We start from the raw sequence: 19,786 nt of genomic DNA on the forward strand, positions 1-19,786 counted from the left end.
TCTCTGCAGAGTATTTTGCAATAACACTGTTGTAATTAAAAAAAAAAAAATGTTTTATCCTTTACAAGATTCTTTCTGGTCAGTGCCTTAAGTAGTTTTTTGAAGAGGCCAGTTCTCATCTTACAGCCAGGCAAGTATGTAGGTGGAAAGGCACTGGACATTGTCTGGTGCCAGTAACATCAGAAATGGTAGCTTTCTCCCCAGGGCAATTGCTGTTCCTGATCTGAAGACAGCTGTCTGTACTGTCGTGGTGGTTTTGATTCCTTTTTCTGTTTGAATTTGAGAATCCAATTTGTGACACAGTGTTTAATGTGATGCTCAGCTATTACAAGTGGTTTTACCTTTATTCCTCTGAAGATAGCTACTTTGGTCCTTAGCCCATCGTTGTGTTTTTGTGATCATATAAGGGTCTAAAAAGAGTATATACCGTGTGCATATTATTTCTTAGGGATTTTGAAAGTCTTATTTTGAACTCTTCACCCCATCTTGAACAATTTCCATGCAATGTTTTTAATTTGATTTCTCCTTTTTTGTGATGTTTAATGTCTCTCAGGAGTGTCTTTTCAGAGAGGTGTTGATATTAATGTATTTTTGAGAAATAAGGATTTAGGAAAAAAGGAATTGCTTCCTTTTGAAGTCTATTTTCCTTCTGTTTTTCTAAATGTCAATAATTAAAAGTAGGTTGGTCTATCAAATTCAAATTTGTATACATTTTCTATCTTGTCCTTAAAAACAGCAAGTGCTAGGGAATTTACTCACCATGTGATGTATTTAGTTCTGATGGTACTGAAATGTGTTTGTGTACCTAAGAGTTTCTATAACTGCTATAGACGTGTTATAACCACTATAAAGTGCTATAGAGGCCTCCATGATTTGAAGACTTAAGAATTGTACTAGCTGTATGTTGGGTGGATATCAGAGCTCATAGGTGTATTGCTTGATCATTCTGAAGTTCATACTTAAGCTTGAAAGAAATCTTTTTTTTTTTAATATAATTAAACTGCATGCCTCATTCAGTCAAACTAAATACCTTGCGGTTTTAGTTTCACTGTGTAGGTTCCTTTAGCCTTGTCACTTGGGCCAAAGAAACCAAAAAGCTCCATTGTGACCAGGTTTTCGAAAATCTGGTAGCAATATCTCATGCATCTGGAGCCTGAAAGTCAAGTAACTAAATTTGTAGAGCTTATGAGGTCCTCAGGTAAAGTCAGCAAAGAGTGGAAAGTATTAATTAAATATAAAGAGCAACCGATCGTATTGAGCTTAAACTGGTATATAGGTACCTTCCTCTGGTCTAGTCTGGTTCATCCTTACGGTTGTTGCTTCCCTTTTGGAGCCCCAAACCATGAGCTCCATTCTCCTCTGTTAGGGTTTGTGCTTGTCTGCTTCCCTGCTGATTTCTGAGACTCTGACAGCTTCAGTGTAAAATTACTGGGAAATGCAATGCAGTTGATCCTTTGCAATTTTTTTTTTCCAGACGCTGTATTCAGATTGTGCACAAGCTGCTGTGCTACCAGAAGAAATGCAGAGTGAGGCTTCATTACACGTGGAGGGAGCTCTGGTCAGGTACTTTGCATCTACAGAGATGGTCAAATATAAAAAGCCCAAAGAGTGGGTAGCTGTTTGTCCACGAGTGCTTGTTCTAGTGCTACAGGGTTAAACATCAAGCATCAATTCTGTTAAATCATCTTTATTTTGCAGCTTAGTTGCTACATGCAAATTACCTCTTTTAGAAAGCCAGGTCATTATCATAATGGTAGCTAATTTACTTTCTTGTCTGGCCATGATCACCATGGTATCGAAGTGTCTTTGTTTTTCATTACCTGAGTCCTCCTTCACCTGATTGGAGAAATGAAGTAATGTTTTATGCAGCAATGTTTCTCTCAGTTATTTGAGAGTGAAAAGGAGATGGGTTCTTAGATAAAATGGAGGTGGACCCTACTCTTCCTTTTAACTGTAAGAAGTGAATATATATAGAATAGTGTACATAAAATCTCCTCCTGAGGAGAGCAACCTAGAAATGTCAGTGGGGAGGAAGAGATGTGTATAGGTCTGACCTTTGCGTTGATGGCAGATAGTCTGGTTTATGCCACTGGTATCTCTTAAGATAAATCTTAAGATTTTTTTTTTTTTTTCTCATAATCTAGTGGATGTAGCATTTTAGGACTGTTTTATGATGCCATCATTGTGTGGGAGGTCTGGGGAGGAGGGTAGCAGAATGGATCAGGAGACCTAACAGGCTTCTTTTGTGGTTATGGTGCGTGCTTCTGTTTTAACCTTGTGAGAGCTGAAGTAGCTCAGCTAGAAAAGTACAGTTAATCCCCAAGCTGTTGTGGCTTAAACAAGAGGTTTATGAAAATTCAAGGGAATATGGCCCTAATTGTGTATTCCTGGAGATGTACTTGAGACCTAGGATCAGTAACTTGCTGGTGTAATGTAACTCCCATCAGAAATTTGAGAGGGAAGAAGGTGGTGATGAGTGGCTTCTGAAGCTGTTCTTAATTAACACTGAGTACTTCCCTTCAGTAGCTTTGCACAGCTGAGTGTAGGTACAGAAAAACGAACTGACAATCTGAGTCAGGTTCAGTTAATAATTTTTTGCCTTGTGTGACATGTGGTCCATTCAGGCTTTCTAAATTATTCCTGTAGAAGGTGAAGTGGGTGCCCCTAATTACGGGATTAGTGATTTCTGTTGCTTTTTTCAGAACAGAACCCCTAGAGGCATGGCTGCAGTGTAGTACTAGTTCAGGAGAAGAGTGTTTACAATGCGAACGTCTGTGGTGAATAGAAATTGCATCTGACAGTTTGTGTGATGTCTTCTCAGCAGTTACCAGCAAACTGGATCCATTCCTATTTGGCCAGGGTGAGCTGGATCTTTCCTACACAATGGCATTATTCAAGTCTCAAATATAATGCTTCCTCCTTGAAGGTACTATTCCACAGTCCAGAGAGCACTCTGAGACATCTTTCAGTCTTTAACTTTCCCTGTTTTAGGGGAAAAAAAAAACAATCCTTACTACACATTGATTCAGTATTCTGGGATGTTCTTGTTAGCTGTCTCTAGCTGGTGTTTGCACAGTGCTTAGGAAATGTAAAGTGCCGCACAAGTATTAGGTACTGCACATGCTTAGAAAGCAAAGCAGTATAGTAAAAAGCACTCAGGTTGATCAAGTTTCCGTGAAGGACCAGGAATGTCTGCACATCTGATGTAGCTGAAGAGCTCCACATCCCTTAGCATAGATCTCTGCATGTTTAGGGAGATCCTCTCATGCAGAAGTAAATTACAGTAAGTGTTTTAAATTTTTCTTTCTATAGGATTTTGAGGGGAACAGAGATTGCTCAGCAGCTGCTAGGTGATTTGTACAGGCTGGCAGGGCCTTGTGTTGACTGATGTGTGCACCTGTAAAAGGGCATTTCCTGGCTGCTCCAGGTGTGTATTTCTAGAGTGCTGTTTGTAGCAGACTAAATGCTAATTGCCAGCTCTGTCTTGAGATATATTTCATAATTAACTCTTACTCCTATCAAGGCTGCTCGTTGATTACCCAGAATGTTGCTGCCTGTGATGTGGAAAAAATGGGTATTTTTCTAGTCTTCATCAGTCTGACAGACAATGCCAAACCAGAGTACAGGGACTCCTGCATTCATTTCTGTTCTTCATGTGAGTATATTCTCCTTTGGGCTAAAGGATTAGTTGTCACTGCTGGATGAGTGGCTAAAAGGGAACATCTACTCACCTTAAGGTCTGAGATCTCAGTTGCTCCATCAGGCATGCTTTACAGAAGGTCTTCAAGCCTACACTTGTCTTCTTAAATGACAAGGTATGTGATGACCGGAGCAAAGCTGCAGTTGTGCAGTGTGGATAACAGCAGTGGAAGCCCCCAGAGGGAGCTGAGTGGAGCAAAGCAGGTGGAGGGAATTGGTGTAAGGAAGCCTTGAAAGGAGGGGAGAGAATTGTATCTAGAACATAACAGGTAGAGAGTTGTTTCAGGAAGAAAACTGAGTGGGAGAAAAAGACAAAGGGAATACTGTGGGGTGAGGAGGTAGTCTGTATGGAGTGTGGAGGATCCAAGATAGAGGTTGTAGGTGGAAGCAGTAGCAACGACTGGAGCATTCTGCTCACCTGCTGTTTCTAATGTTAGCTGCTCTCTAAGAAAAGCCACTCATGTGTCATCTGACGGATAGATAGATGCTCTTCCTTTGTGGGTGCTTTGTCTTTGGTATGGAAGGCCAGCAGAACTTCAAGAAAGTTTCTGCCTTTCCTTTTTTGATTTAAGTTACAAAGATGGCAGAGAAAAGCAGTGGAGCTACGTGCTTGGCATCTCTCAGGACACACATCCATCCGTTTGTGCAGTTTGCAATACTTTAATTTTTTGGATGTGCCACTATATACCACGTTTTTTGCATGTGGTCTTACTTCTGCTTGTCTTCTTTTTTCAATATCTGAGTTTGAAGACAGAAAACATTGTTTCTGAGTCTTTGGTTGCGATCTAGCCTTAGCTTCTAGACGGATTTTTTTTAAAATTATTATTTTTTTTCTCCATGTTAAGCGAAGGGGCCAGGGCACTCAACACAGTATAAATTTCCAGCCGAGCTGACCAGATGACCAAGAATGTTTAGCTGCCAGGGAATGGTCCAGCGGATTGCAAATGGCATGAGTGGAGGTGCAGAACAGACAGGACAGAAAGGAAGATCTGTAGGTGGCAAAAGTAGTATGTGTAAACTGGTTCTGACTAGAGAGAGTGTGAAAATAAATATCTGATTGCTGGTGGAGCTGGACTTCAGAATATCCTAAAAACAGTACTAGAGCAAAAGCAATTGCGTCTTGATCAGTCTATGGAAATGATTACCAAGTGCAGTTGCTTTTAGATGGACCAGACATTCAGATCCAGAGACTCCTTCTGATCTTGGTGCATAATAAAGAGAACTTTACAGCAGCTTATCTTCAGTTCAATCAGCTGTGGTTAGTATATGTCTCTTCCCTTTGAGCTCTGAAGAAAATCTTCAGTTTTTTTCCTATGATAGTGTGCTATTATTGATGACTAGCGTGGAAATTTTGGCCGAGGTTGGAAATCTTAAGTGGATATGATTGTGTTCCCCTATTTCCGTATAGACATTTTGGGCAATTTGCAGATCTCCTGGGCTGTTATGTCAGGTAGCTGATGCTTTTAAAATGCTGATTTATTGAATGTCAAGTGTAAGTTAACTTAGAGCTAATGAGGAAACTTTACTTAGTAGCAAACAGTTCCCTGCTCTCAGAAATACCGTGTTATGGCCAATGTTTTTCTTAGGTCCCATTCCTTGTCATGTGAGAAAGGTTGATTTTGCTGGTCATAGAGCTGCGGTTGGGTTTTAATTGTCGAACTCTTTTCTATCTAGTATATACAGCACTAGGGTGATGAAAGATGCTATATATGTTGTTGTCAAGCATGTATAAGCTGTGCCAAAAGAATTTTTGTGAGTCATTTAAGCTTTTTATTTAAAAATACCTCATTTCTTCAACTCCTCCCACCTCAAAATTAGTAATGCTTGAGCAATTCACTCTGAGCTTAGGGGGTGCAGGTAACTTCCTTGCAGTTGCTATGGTTTGCTTTAAGCAGAAGTCATGTTTAAAGAAACAGAAAAGCAGTTCTAATGTAGACTTATCTACTCTTGCTATTATAATTTAAAAATATATAGTAGTGAATAATGGTGAGATAGCCATTTGTCAGGGCAGTTGAATATGAAGTTGGATTAAAAATGAGATTAGCTATTAGAAAGCACTGAAGGTAGGTTCACAAATTATTGTAACATACAGGCTACAGCTTCTTGTGTCGTAGCTTCATTATTTTTGACAGATGCTGAATGTACTCTTTAAATGGAGGTGCTTCAAATATGTAGCATCATCAAGAAGTTAATTTTTATCCATTTTTATTTTAGGATTGTCAAAGCAGACTTTGCAGTGCTATTGGACAAAATATAGTTTTATACTTTGTGTGGACTCCTCAGATCTTTTTGTCAGTTTCTGTGTTTATAACGTGGGAATAATATCATGCCGAACTTTTTTGGGGGTGAATACTAAAGAGGTGAAAGGTTCCTCTGTGGAACATATTAAAGTAAAGAATATTTTGAAGGTGGAAAATAACCCTTTCAGTAAGTATAATGCGCTTGTCCTTGTATAGTGTATGTTTAAGTTGGTGTTGTTTAGTCACTTGTATCTTGCTTTGGTAGTTCTATTGAAATATTAATTACTAATCGTATTTATTACCTATGACATTTCTGGTTCTCCAACAATTGATAGTCTGCTGCAACGCTCTGATCTGTGTTGCTGAACAGATTGGAAATCAGGTACTGTTGCATCTCCCCTTCATCTCTAATTCTGCCATCACTGTAACATTCTGCAGCAGCTACCTGACAAGGGAAGCTTGTCTTGAAGCTTTTGTGGAGACAGGATTCATATACTGTTTAGTGCACTGGTAAATTGTCTGATCACTAGGCGCTAGGAGAGTTTGACAGAGTATAGAGCTGCTTGGCCAGTTAGAAAATTACTTAAAGATTTTTTTGGGGGAAAGAAAGGATAAAAGACCTAGAATTTGACCTTCTTCCAAACATGCAAAATGTCTTATATGGCTTTAAAAATACTACCAAGGCTGAAGATCCAAGGACAGTGTCTTCTGTATGTGGGTGATGTCTTAATGGAGTTCGGAGGAAGCAGTCATTTAACCAACGCCCTCCTGCAGTTGATGATATAGATGATGCTACTGTGGTAATTTCTGTGCAATTAGGAATTCCATAGACAGAGGAACAAAGAAGTATTTTTAAGCTGAGAAAGATGACACAAGCGTAAAAGAATGTCTCTTCAGCACAACATCTTCTAAGGTTATAATAAAGGTCATGCATAGGGGCAGGGAGGAAGGAAAAGGAGTCTGTGTGTTGAGCATAAAATCTCATAAAATGAAATCTACGGTGAGAACAAAGGCCTGTTTGTTAACTGGTTCTACTTGAAGCATTCTGTTTTGGGAAGAGAAAGAAATCATTATGTGAGACTTGACCTTTCAAACACCTTCCAGCAAAAACGCTTTCTGACTTCACTCTGCTGCTTGTACGTTCTAAAGAGGACTGCAGAACAAGTGCTGGAGTTTTAGCACCCTTGTGTCTCTACCTAGTGCAAGGTTGACCTGGTGCTTACCCTCTAATTTCACCACGCCTTATGGCTGTGGGATGTTGGTCCAGCCTTCTGAAGCTACATATCAGAATTTACATCTCCTAGGCACATATGCTGTGCTGGAGAGCTTGGATCTCACAGAGTTGTTCATGAGTATAAGATGATGCTGTGTTTTTTTTTTTTTTTTTAAAGGGAGTGCCACCCCATGCAGGAATGAGGCTTGAATTGGGAAGAATGGGGTCCCTCTGTAGCTCCCATGGAGAGGTGGAGCTGCTGAAAACATCGGTAGTTCAGTCGGAGCACTGGGAATTGGGAGAGGAAGAGGCAACAGGAACGGGAGCTCTGGGTTGATGGGGTGGGTGGTAGGAGTGTCAGGTCTTTGGAGTCAGAGGGGATCCGGACCTGGGAGGCTGGAGAGCCTAAGGTGAATTTGAGGTGATAGCGTGTTAGGAGGACTGAGGGGCCCTGAGTATGGGAGGTTGGAGAAACTGGGTAAAATGGGGTTGGAGTAGGATGAGAAATGAAGACACATGGTTCCTTAGGAGGGCTGGAGAGGCTGGGAAGTGTTACTGCGTAGGAACTTAGGGTTAGAAATCACCATGTGATCTGATGCGGGAGCTTTTCAGTATTTTTAACTTTCAGGGATGGGACTAAATATCCTTTTCCTATTCTCTTTATTTGAATGTCTTCCTGGGACCTTATTTTGGTGTGGCAAACTGAGGAATGAAAGCTAGTGTCTAGCTAAGGTGTGTATCCTGCTTTATTTGTCAGCGCTTCTTAATTTATTGTAGACTTGAAAGAAGAAAGGATGTTTTCTTATCAGGATGATGTTTTGCCGGTTTCAGCCGTGCTTGTGACTTCTTTCTTTGCCAAGAAAGACGTGAGCAGGATTTCACAGGTCTCGTGTTAACATCCTGAGGGCAGATGTTAGCCATGGGACTGCAAAAACGACGTTTGCTGAGCGCTGGCCCCTGGCATGTGTGGCAGCAGTTTTGTGCTCTGTGTGCTTGGTTTGGATGCAGGCTGCTGGCCTTCCTGATTGACGGGTAGCAGCTCCTTGGGGCAGGTCTGGCAGTTTCTGCAGAGCTCAGGTGACAGAGCACCTGAATGGATGAATTTGTTGGTTTATAAAAACGAACTTGTAAATTTATATAAGTTGTGTTGTTTCCCTCTCTGCTATTAATTGATCTTACTAGTATTTAGTATTATTTATTTAACTAGTCCTGTGAGAATTTAGGAAAGGATGGAAACTGAAAGATCGTCTTATAAAAGAAATGTTGTCTGTAGCTATGATGTATATTGTGGGTTGATACCAACTGATTTTTTTTTTAATTACTTCTGTTAGCTCCATGTTATCCCAAAGAAAATCCCTGTCCCATCTTACAAAGCGAACTATAAGCAGATAATGTATGATGTTCAGAAGAAAGACTACGGATGCTATTCTCAGCTGGTTGGCCAATTTCACATTAACCTTTCCACATCACCTTTTTCAACCAAAACTAAAACTCTTCTGTGGTAACAGCATTTCACATCTAGTAAAATAACGTAAGAAATGCAAATACATAAATAAAGCGGCTTTCTTATAAAAGAATGTTCTAAACTCCCTGTCTGTAGCATTTTTAGGAAGTATCTCCTTTTACTAATGTATTTGGGGGATTGGACTAGATGATCTTTCAAGGTCCCTTCCAATCCCTAACATTCCATGATTCTGTGATTTCTTAGCGTACTTTTACTTAATTGTAGTGACTATCACTTTCTTTTTAATATATTTTTAACACTACCAGTAAGGAGTTTGACTCCAGTTATTGATGGAGGGGAAAAAAAATAACATCAGATTTGTGGTTATTATTCATCACCTGGTGAGATCAGGATGGGAATTGTTCATCAACAGAGCCTTGCTCTGCTCAGATGAGCAGAAAGGAAGTTTAGTCATTTCAGTGGACATCTAGCAACCTTTTAGTCGTACTGCTTGGCAGGTCTCATCTGGATACGTTGCTCTGTGCTGCAATGTATTTATTTAAAAAAGCTAGCTAACACCAAAGAATTGGGTTGTGCATCCCTAAGAGTTTGTAGATCATGGTGACCTAGTAGAGAGTGTGACAATCTCTTGGGGGAAACAGTCTTACTGATGATAGAAAGCTTACAGAAAAGCTGTTTACACCCGTTTCTTCTTCTGTGCGGAGGGGTTGCAGTGCTCAGAATGCAGTGATTTATCCCCATGCCCTTCTTGTTTTCAAGAAGCAACACTCCTAGGTCCCTTACTTTGTTGTCTTTCGATGTCCTTTCTCAGTGTTTCTGCTCTTTCTCCTCATGCTCATCCTTTCTAAATTGGCTCTGATTTTAGACCCTGTGCAAAAATGTGCAATCTTAACTCCCAAGACTACTATTTAATTAAGTGTGAACCTGCACTATCAGCTGGAGTAGAATTAAGCTCAATACTTCCCTTTTCTTTAAAGAGGAACGTAGCTTGTAGGTGTTTGCTTTTTAATTATTTCACAGTTTTTATTTAACTTTTTTAAGAAAAAGACACATTGCTCATCTGAGTTTTAGCTGAAGTTAGAAGATTCGTTTTCTGTGCTACTACTTGCTGGAATGCTATCAAGCGGCATTGCTCTGGCAACAGCAATCAGCATTTCCATTAAGCTTGCAATTTTCACACCATTGGCTGCAGTTAGGTGGGAACAGTGAGTCCCAGGAATGGGGGCTATGTAAGGTAAGTAAGTTGGAAATGGAGTGGCTTACTCAACTGATCCTGGGAGCCACAGGTTATGCCAGCATGTGCTCTCCCCCTTGGCGTGATGTTCTTCCTTATGAAGAATAAGGCTGCTTTCGTGCTTATACCCTGAAAGTCGTGGGGAGAAGAGGGAACAGCTGTAGATCTCCAAGATGCTGGCAGTGGGGGGCCTGCCAATAATAAGCTGCTGTCTGCTGCAGAGCTTTGGTGGCCGGGAGCAGGAATGCGGCAAGCAGGGAGGCAGCGGTGGCAGCAGCCCTCCAGCCAGGTGACCGTTCCCCCTGCGAGCAGGTTGCTTCCTCCTTATCAGAGCAAAGGAGAGGAGCTGAAGCATGTTAAATAGCGATGCTGGCGAAGCTCGCATTGCTTCCCCTGCCCTCCTGAGAGGCGACTGCGGTGACGGTGCAGCAGCTCTGGTTTCCAGCGCTTTGGCTGATTGACGGGAAGCAGCAAGCGCCGTGTCCCTGAGTAATTGGTTAGTGTGTCCAGGGATGCCGGGATAGCTCATGCCTCGGGGGGTTGTGGTGCATTAGTTTGTAATAGCAATGGAGCTATTTCTTGGACACGTTTCGTGTTCCTCCTGCTCTATCTGGAAACTACCCCTGGTTCTTTTCTGTCAAAACCTATCTGTAGACATTCGTCTCCTGCTGGGTTTGTTTTGATCACCGTTCAACTGAGTGGTTGCCCATGCTGAACACGGCCAGATCTGCTCCTTCCTAACGCTCAGGTCATCGCTGTATAATGCATTTGAGCCTTTTGCTTCCCTACCTCTGAATTTCTCATCAGGCATTTATTACAGGTGATTACTCTATTCCAGGGTCTCTCATCCTCCTTGCGACAGTACAGTGAAACCAGTGGGGATATGTGGTTATCCCAGCTTGGCTCCTATGATCTCCAGTCTGGAATAGGAGACTGGTCTGGGCTGTGGTTATGGTATTGTCACATCGCACGAGTCTGTTATTTCCACACCCTGTGCTGTAGTTTCCCTAACACGTGAAGGGAGTCATGCTGAATTTCAGAGTCTGGAAGAGTGTTTGAGAAAGCATTGGTTGGCATGTTATTCTTCAACAGGTAATTGGTGTTGGCTGCTGTTATAGGCAGAATACCGTGTTTAGGTGGGCCTTTGCTCTGACCTGGTACAGCCGGTGGTGTTCTTGCTAGCTCGCTGATCTAGAGCTGCTCAGATGCCAGGGGACAGATCTGTGTTCAGAAACAGTGACCAGCTTCTGGGGGATCTCTGCTTCCCAGAGCCTGATCCCTCTCTTCCAGTACAAGAAAGAGAAGCAGAGGTATGGCTGGTGGTTACAAGGTCATATTGCTGCCTTCAACAACCCGGCTCAGGTAATTCCTTTTTTGCTGAACATTGAAGCCAGCTCTATTTCCACTTTGGGCGCTGCAACAGACAGAACAGTGCTGTTTCCTATCTAAAGCTGGAGCAGTTGAAGCACAAAAACTAAAGTGCTGCTTCCAGAGAAATTGAATTCAGTTTCTCCTTAGTTCCAGCCTGGCGCACTAATTCTTGCCAGGTCTGCTATGCCATGTGCTACTGTGAGTGGGACGGACCTTGCCTTGAGAATATGTTCAAGTGAATACGCTGCCTGTAGGAAGTCCTGGAGGGTTACTGTGCTGCTGAAGCACTTGGCGGCTCAGGATTTCTGTGTAGCAGGGAGGTATTGGCTTGTTGTCGTTATCAGCTGCCCTGTAGTGCCGTGTGGGTGGAGATCATCTGAAGGGGGATGCGAGTTGAAATGTTGAGAGCAGGACACTGAACATATTGATGATACAATGGTAACTTCCAGAGGGAATTGGAAAATCACTGTTCTTCCCAGTGCCTTCTGAGAGCCTGAGGGTAGAAAACTAGAGGATATTAGTGGAGTACAGGATCCCTGTTAATTGATCTTACACTGTAGCTTCTGGGGAGCCCTCACATCTTTTTTTCCCCTCCTTTGTTCCTTTGTTGAGGGCCATTATATGCACCATTAGAAAATTTTTTGACCTGCGAGCACAGCAGATGCGGCGACAGAGGCTTCCATACTGTGCTCAACTCATCCAAGATCTCATTGATGTGTGTCTCAGGGCTGTTCTCTTCTGCTCTGTTGTGCAATAGCACATCAGAGCCTTCTGATGCTTGTGGCAGAGTCTGTGCTACATTCTGACTTGCCCAAGGGACGGTGCTACTTCTCTTCCTTTCCCTTTTTTCTACTTAACCTACCCCCATGCTCCTGTTGCGTTACACGTGAGCCAAACGCTGAACACAGACACTGAATAGAACAAAAACCGTCTGAATCCCAGATGTGCCAAGGCTGAATTTACTTCTGTTTGAAACAAGGCTTAGAGGGAAAGGAGGTAAGTCTGCAATGGGAGGAGGAATATAGGGGAGGAGGAGGGAAAGAGGGAGGGCAGCTGTCCAGACCTGGAATTGCCTTTTTCGTGGTAGAAGAGAGGAAGAGAAGCTGGCTGCCCACAGCCTCCTTACAGAGGATTAGCTTGCAGAAGGGCAGCAAATGGCTGAGCAGGAGTACTCTTGCTCCTCAGCACACAGACTGGCCACAAGAGCGGATAAGGAAAAAATGTCAGTACTCACAAGCAGCTGCATGGTGGAGGAGCTAAGATCCTCCTTCACTGCAGCCAGTTCAGTTTAAAAAGCTGGGAAGGTATCTGTAAAAGCTGATGATCTCATTTTTTCCTCCTTTGGCTATAATAATCCTTGGGAGTGAAAATTGCCTAAAACCTGGTCTGGATGAGTTGCACCACTGTCACATACAGCCAGTCATATGGCTTCATGCCCAATTTAAGTGTCCACTCAATGTGCTTATCTGCTTGGTTTTGAGGCTGTAAATGTAGGTGTTCGAGGTTCTGTTCTCTGCTTGCTGACATAGTCAGCATAGTCAGGTTACTCAGCTAAGGGCACAAAATGAGGAGCTCACATACAAATACTGATTACTGCTAGTTTACTTCAGTTACAGCCTCCTGTTTTTGTTGCTAAAGAAGTTCTGGCGACACTTATTGCAATGTGAAATTACGGATTTTGAGGCTTACTGTAGTGGGTGTATTGTATCCTGGTAAGGGATGCCAAAGACAGGTATCTTTAGAAAAAAAATGCTCTAAAATGTAGTGCAAAAAAACACGTGCTGTTTTCCAGTTCATATTGAAACAGATCTCTTGCTCAAACCATCCATCACTGTTAAATCCTGGAACAGAAATCTGGATAACGTGGCTGAGGCGAAGCAAGGACTATAGTTCTGTCTGTCTGCACAGCTGAGAAATTGAACTGCTGCTCCACTGGGAGCAAACATGGACAATTTCATGGCTAGTGTAAGAGGGCAGCCTGCAGATTGGATACGAGAGGAAAACAGTTTATTGCAGTAGGGAAGAAGTGACACATCTGCTTTGGCTTCAGGTTGCTCAGGAACAGCAGTAACAGTGCCCCGTCGAAGCTCAGGGATGGATGGATGTTCAGCCAGCTGGACCTTTGCTCTCAGGATTTATTTGGTGTGTGTAATTGTCACTGAAGGGCACTCGGCATCTGAAGCTGGGTCTCAGAGCTGTTAATCCTGAAAAACTTCAGGGCATAGCTGCCCTCATTTTCAATGCAGGTCTGCCTCACAAGCAGAGGCTACAAAGGTAGTCATGGATTTAGGCTCGTATTCCACAGTGTTGCCGTTCCTTTCTTTGAGCAACTTGAACAGAGGCTGGTGCAGAATGTGCTGGCAGAGAAGGAGGTTGGTTGTTCTCTGAGCACTGGTGCAGGTAAGAGCACTACATACAGCTCGTGGGGTTCCCAAACTGTTGGGTCTTTGTCTGTGCAGTGCACACAGTTACTGTAAACCTGGAAGACCAGCTCGGAGCCCGGCACTGAGTACCTATTTGATGTGAAGCGTCCCTCTCTGTCCTAGTTCTTAGGAAGTAACAACACAGGTAAGTTATGAGTTGATGCCGTGCAATTCAAGTACAAAGATGGATTTCAAGAAGCAGTAATAACTTGTCTTTCATGCTGAAACAGGAAAATTAAACACGAGCGAACTTATTACAGCGGATGTTGGGGCAGAGCAGCAGTTCTTTATATTGATGACAACGCTTAAATAAAAAAAAAGAGCGGTGCAAGTGCTTCAGAGAGGTATCTGAGAAATACTGCAAAGGACAGTTGTAGGGTGCTTGCCCCTGTCAGTCAGTGAATACTTGTGCTCTAGGCAGTGATAGTTAGGCTCTGTCTTTTAAAAATAATGTCTTCTCACCACTAGCAGCTTTCGTGTTCACGGTGTCTGGATGTTCAGTGCCTTTTCTTCACGCTGTGCGACCACCTGCTGCCAAAGGCTTTTCAACAGGGTTCTGCTGGAAGTGCGAGAGGCGATGGTACAAAAATACGAGGCTTCGTGCCATTTATTGTGGAAAAAACAGAGCTCTGCTGCTCTGCCTTCAGAAAGCCCAACTGCAAGTAGTTGAACAGCAGCACAGGGGCAGGAGAAGTGGTTATACGGAGTCTTGTGGCTCGGAAAGAGGTAACATCATGCTTATAAGTATTAAATAGAGAAATGGCTAACGAGCTGCTGTGACAGAGATGCAGGGCAGCTGTCTTCAGTCCAAAGCACTGGCTGCGGGAGACTGTACTTTTTGCTGTTGGAGGCTTGGTTACCTTGGAAACCTGTTTTTAGCTGGATTTCTGCTCCAGTGGAGAGCCAATCTGTACCTGCTACTTCTTTGTTTTGAAATGGCTGTTTTGCAGAAAAATACCTGACAGGAGTGTTTCCAGAGCTGGAATCCAGGCTCTGATTTCACTCTGATTTTGGTCCCAGGTGTTTGAGTGTCTGATGATGAGATGCTGATGGTACTGGGAGTTGTGTGGCAGGACTGAAAAGGTATCAGTATTTCTGCTTCACAAAGTTATCTCCTGTCATGGAAGGGAGGGAGGCTGCTGCTGCTATTTAATTCCTGGAATAGACCTGAAAGAAAAGTCACTTGCCTGTCTGGAGTTTGCAGAGAACTTTGTTCAATCTGATTTGCAGTTGAACATCAAGCCATCAGCTGATAGATCGGAATAAATCGAAGTAACTTCTGTCTGTGATGAGTAAATATCCTCACTACGATTGTAGACTTATCTTTTTGGGGCCATATATAAACTTTTGATCCTCCTTGTGAACTTCTAGTATTGGAAAGCAGTGGTTGCAGGTCTGTATTCATAATCTCTGAAAGTTTGTTTAGTTCCAGAATTTGAGTCTCTTCTCATCTGTTTCTTTACTGTGGTTTTCTGGTTTTATCTTTTTGGAGTACCCTGTAGTCCTGAAGGAAGGGCGCGGGGGGGATTTGAGTTTTGCCCTTACCTCATTCTTGTTCCCTGTACTTTTTCTACTCCTGTTTCATAGCCTGTACCTTTGGGCCCTGTTGAATGATCCATTTTCTATTTGCAATGGGGTTCTTCCAAACTAAAGTTGGTTTTCTTGCAGGCTTACTGACTAGTATGTAATAATTGAGTAGATAATGATAGTGTTTGAAGGTGGTAGTAATTACTTCAGTTCATATTGCATAGAAATCTGAGGTCGTATTTAAGCTTTATAAATCCATGGACAATTTATTTTGCCTGCTCAAATGGCATATCTCAAATCTTTTATTTGGTACTGGGTGATAACTGCTAAAGCTTCTCACTGACCAGCTTTCTCTTCTAGCATCTGGAACTTGCGGAATGTGGTTTCTAACAGTCAAGCCTTTCTAGAGCCTCACAAGTCGTGGTGAATTTTGAGTCCAAGTATTCCTGGTTGGTTTGGCTCTGGATTAGTACACCAGAGATATCTGTCCCCAGGCTGCTCCTGGGGCTGCTGAACTATTGTGTGTGTTTCTTTTGTTTTGGTTTGTTTCAAATGTTCTTTCCTGACTGCACCAAACCATGAGCAGCAGTACGTTTTGTGGAAGTGCTGCCACAAACTGGGGAGAAAAGGAACAGGTTAATAAATTCTAGTTTCACCTGTAAGAAATCAGTAGATGCAGTTAGCAATTAGCAGGTAATCAAGAACCTTTAAAAAAGTCTTTTTTGTGTTCCAGTTTGACTTTGTAGGCCATCTATTTCAGGTTTTTTAAGTCTTGAAACTTGTTGACTTCAGAGCAGAGAGTACATTAAGAATCTATTCTAGGCAGGTGTCAGCTTTAGACCTGAGCAGGTATCCTGCAGAAGAAAACAGCTTTCTTTTTAAAATAAATAAATAAAAATCTAGAACTTGAAGCAACAAGGTAAAGAAATTTCCATTTCATTCAAGTGTATAGAATGCAATAGCTTATTGTAAAGTCTGTGTGATTAAAGCTCTTTTAGCCAACCTTTTTGTTAATTCCCACTATCGCTAACTGATATTGGGTGGTTACAGCAGAAGCCTTTGTTTTCTTTTTCAAGACAAGTGTGAACCAGATCTGTAGTCTTTACTGCACAGCCCTAGATAACTGACACAATAAAGTAGTACATCCTTCCTTGTACCATTGCAGCAGCATTGACATAGAGCTACAGAAAAGCTATGCTGAGTTTTGTTTTTTCATCTTTTTATTTTTTTTAAACTGCACGTATCAACAGGAGTGACAGTTTGGGGCTGACTGCATACATCATGTTGGTGATGTATGAAGCAGAAAGGAGACAGTTGGATTCTCCGGCCCCAAGGCTCATTTGAAGGTCTGGCAGGTAGAAAAAAACAAAAACAAACAAAAAAACCCATAACCATCTAAGCTAACAAGTGCCTTAACCTTGAGCCTGAGTGAACTTGATTGGGAAGTCAGTGAAGGAGAATAAATGTGGAAATTGATGTATTTCTGAGAAGTAAGCAGCTGTCATTTAAGTTAGTTGATATTGGATAATGAAAATGTATATATATTTAAGTGACTTGTTGAGAATGGCTTTGCTTTTAGTTTTATTCAAAAAAATACGCATTTTCTCCTAGCTTTGATCAACTTGTTGAAGTTTCTCATGTCTAATGAGACAGTGCTGCTGGCCAAACACAACATCTTCACCCTTGCTCTTATGGTGAGTACAGACAAAGCAAATCCTTTTCTTTTAAACAAGTTAATTAAATTTGAATGAATTTTAGAAAAGATTTCAAAATTTCTGCCCAGGTAAGGAGGTATCAGGACAAGACAACTAAGCTGAGGAATGTCACTATGGTTGGTTTTGCCAGATATTTGAAAAAGGTGGAGCTTTGTGTCACTGTAAGGTCTCCTCGTTGAAATAAACAAGCTTATGTGAAGGAAGACTTAGCTTAATTTTCCAGATTTGGTAATGTTTTTTCTCGCTGTATGACTCTTTGTATATGAAATACTAGAGAGCTGTTTTTCAGGTCCTAGGTATGATAATATTTAAGCTTCTTGCCTGTCTCTTCTGTACTGTAAGGAAGACAATAGAGCAATGAGCTTATGTAATACTGGGTAATGGAACCAAGAGCTGTTTCTCTGAAGGTTTTGAACATAGCTTGTATTCTGTTGCAGTGTAGCTTTTGTGTAAATATTCATGTTGTAACTTGTTTCCACGTCTTTGTATAGGTTGTGAACCTGTTCAACATGTTTATCACTTACGGAGACACCTTTCTCCCTACGCCCAGCAGCTATGATGAGCTGTATTACGAAATCATTCGGATGCACCAGAATTTTGATAACCTTTATTCTATGGGTGAGTACCTTCTGACTGGTCAGGAATGAATTCTAACCTTGAGCAGAAGTGAGGGTGCTGGTGGTGGGTGTTTGTCAGGTGTTCTTTTTCCACCTGCTGCCAATACCTGTCTCCTTGACTGGACATGTTTTGTGTTGATATATTTGGTAAATTAAGAATTGAGAGAGAGAAACTTGTTAAAGCAATACATATTTTCAGTCAGAAAAAAATAGGAGCAAACCCATAGCCTCTCTAACAGCCAGTTACTGTAATTCAAAGTGGCCAATTGTGCTAACAAATTTATGTGGTATTATGCATTTCATGCATTTTTGTTTAGTCCATCAATTTGTAGTTTGCATTCATCACATTTAAGAGTTTCAAGTCAAGGTCAGTACATGCTGCAGAACTAGCCAGCACAGAGAAGCACTCAGTGCAAACAAGAATTTGGAGAAGAATTTGAGAAACTTTTATAACAGGAAGCTTGCTGTGCTAGACAAATCACATCTAGAGCAGTCATTGCCAAAACAAACCAAGAAAACAGCCCTCACAAACCTGCTTGCAATGACAAGCAAATCACTGGACTGCAGAATGTGCCTACTGGCAAAATAGGGAGAAGCTGCCATCCTTCAGAGGGAGAGAGACGTGCTGGAGCGCTACCAAGTGAAACCCAGCAGGGAGAAGAGGAACAAAGGAGAGCAAAGAATGCATGGAGGCAAAATCAGGCTGTGTGTATACACAGGAGCCTGTAGCCAGGGGTAGCTGCAGCAAAGGTTGGTGCAGTGCCTACATGCTTGAAGCTGTGAAGAAAAGAATAAAGCTGTGTTCTTTGCTTGCTGTGTTCTAGAAGGACCTTTATTCAGTGCACTCCCTGCTCCCTTCTCAGTTTGGTCGCCCATCGAACAACAGGAATTAATATAAGCATTTAAGGGGAGTTAAGGGCTGTGGGACAAAGACAGTTGGCCACAGCACTCTGCCGACATGGGAGGGAGTCATCCTCACCAAAATAAAAGGAGCCTAATACTCCCTGTAATTGCAAGCAAAAATGAATTGCCGTTTTGTATAAACTTCCTACAGTTTTCATCCATTATATAAGGGATCAGTTGGTCAATTTTGCTCTCTGAGCTCAAAAGATTTTTTGCTAACCCATTTCCTACTCCCGAGAATTGCAGTTAGTAAGATGAGGTGATTTTACTGGCCAGTAATTTTTTCAAACCTGCTTCTTGTGGAAGCTGAAGGAAAGTGGATTGGATAAATAATACGCTCAAATACTTACTCATTTGGGCTGCGATAGGCACATCTGACCTTTTTTGAACACTTCATATATCACACGAATGTTTTCCATCCTGCTACATAGAACAAACTCTTTTGAATTAATGTTGTGGAGGCCTGTGTGGAAACTCTCTGAATACGTTACCTCAGATATTCGAGTACAGTACCTACAGTTTGACAAAATAACATTATTCGGAGCCGACATTTTTTTTCCCTGCAGATGACATGTAATGGTAGCACAAGGAAGGGGTAAGGCAGCACTGTCTTGAGTTGAAAGCCGTAACTTAGCCAGGCTAAACTGACAGCCTCCTTTGGCTATGTCAATCCATCTCACAGGGGTTACAGTCACCCTTCTATCCCCTAACCTTGGGACATCTGTTAGCACAGATGAGAGAAATACTTTAGCCTTTAATTTTCTTGTTAATGTCATTGAAACTTCATACAGTGGAAGTGTAATCTAGGTGTCTTGATTTTTTTAAAATTTCCTGAGTCTGAACTTTATCCAGATCTTTAAAAGCTTTTCTTGGGCAACAATAGGCCAGAGTGTGCAGCCACTGTGCTTATGGATTCACTTGTAGCATCCATGTTTCCAGATGATCATAAATTTGGATGAAGTGCTATTCCTTCACTTCTAAGTCAAAGGCAAACCTTTCTTGTAGAATGCAACCCTAGAAAACCCTGTATATACAAATTCATAGAAAATTTGCTTTTATTCAGGCAAAACAGAAAAATAATCCAAACACTTGCTACTGTTTTATTGTTTTAGTACTTAGTAAGAGATGTTCAGGTAACTGCCACCATAGAAATGCTACAGATTCTGACCTAGATAAATATTTTGGGTGCTCTGGCAGGAGAAAAAAAAAAATTCCCTAGAAGTTCTTCCTATTGCTGAATGTTTTCAGATCTGCTCCCAAGTCTGTCAGAGACCATCTGTGCAACGGAGCAACACACTCATTCCTTCAGGGAGTGTTTTTCCCCAGGGTGGCGTGTAATCCCTCTCTACGATTCCAGATAAACAGGGAGGTAAGGGATC

General features: G+C 41.9%; 1 protein-coding gene across 2 annotated transcripts in view; it reads left to right on the forward strand.

Annotated features, from left to right (window-relative positions):
• ARMH3 (armadillo like helical domain containing 3) overlaps positions 1-19,786 on the forward strand; it is a 120,754-nt gene that overhangs the window by 34,896 nt on the left and 66,072 nt on the right. For both annotated transcript variants that reach the window (XM_083844077.1, XM_083844078.1), the window contains exons 20-22: positions 1,475-1,563; positions 16,784-16,866; positions 17,379-17,505. In XM_083844077.1, coding sequence (XP_083700203.1) covers positions 1,475-1,563; positions 16,784-16,866; positions 17,379-17,505 — 299 coding nt within the window. The remainder of the gene's footprint in view (positions 1-1,474; positions 1,564-16,783; positions 16,867-17,378; positions 17,506-19,786) is intronic.

This window comes from Anser anser (genome assembly GCF_964211835.1).
Source record: "Anser anser genome assembly, chromosome: 7".
NCBI classification, from domain to species: domain Eukaryota; kingdom Metazoa; phylum Chordata; class Aves; order Anseriformes; family Anatidae; genus Anser; species Anser anser.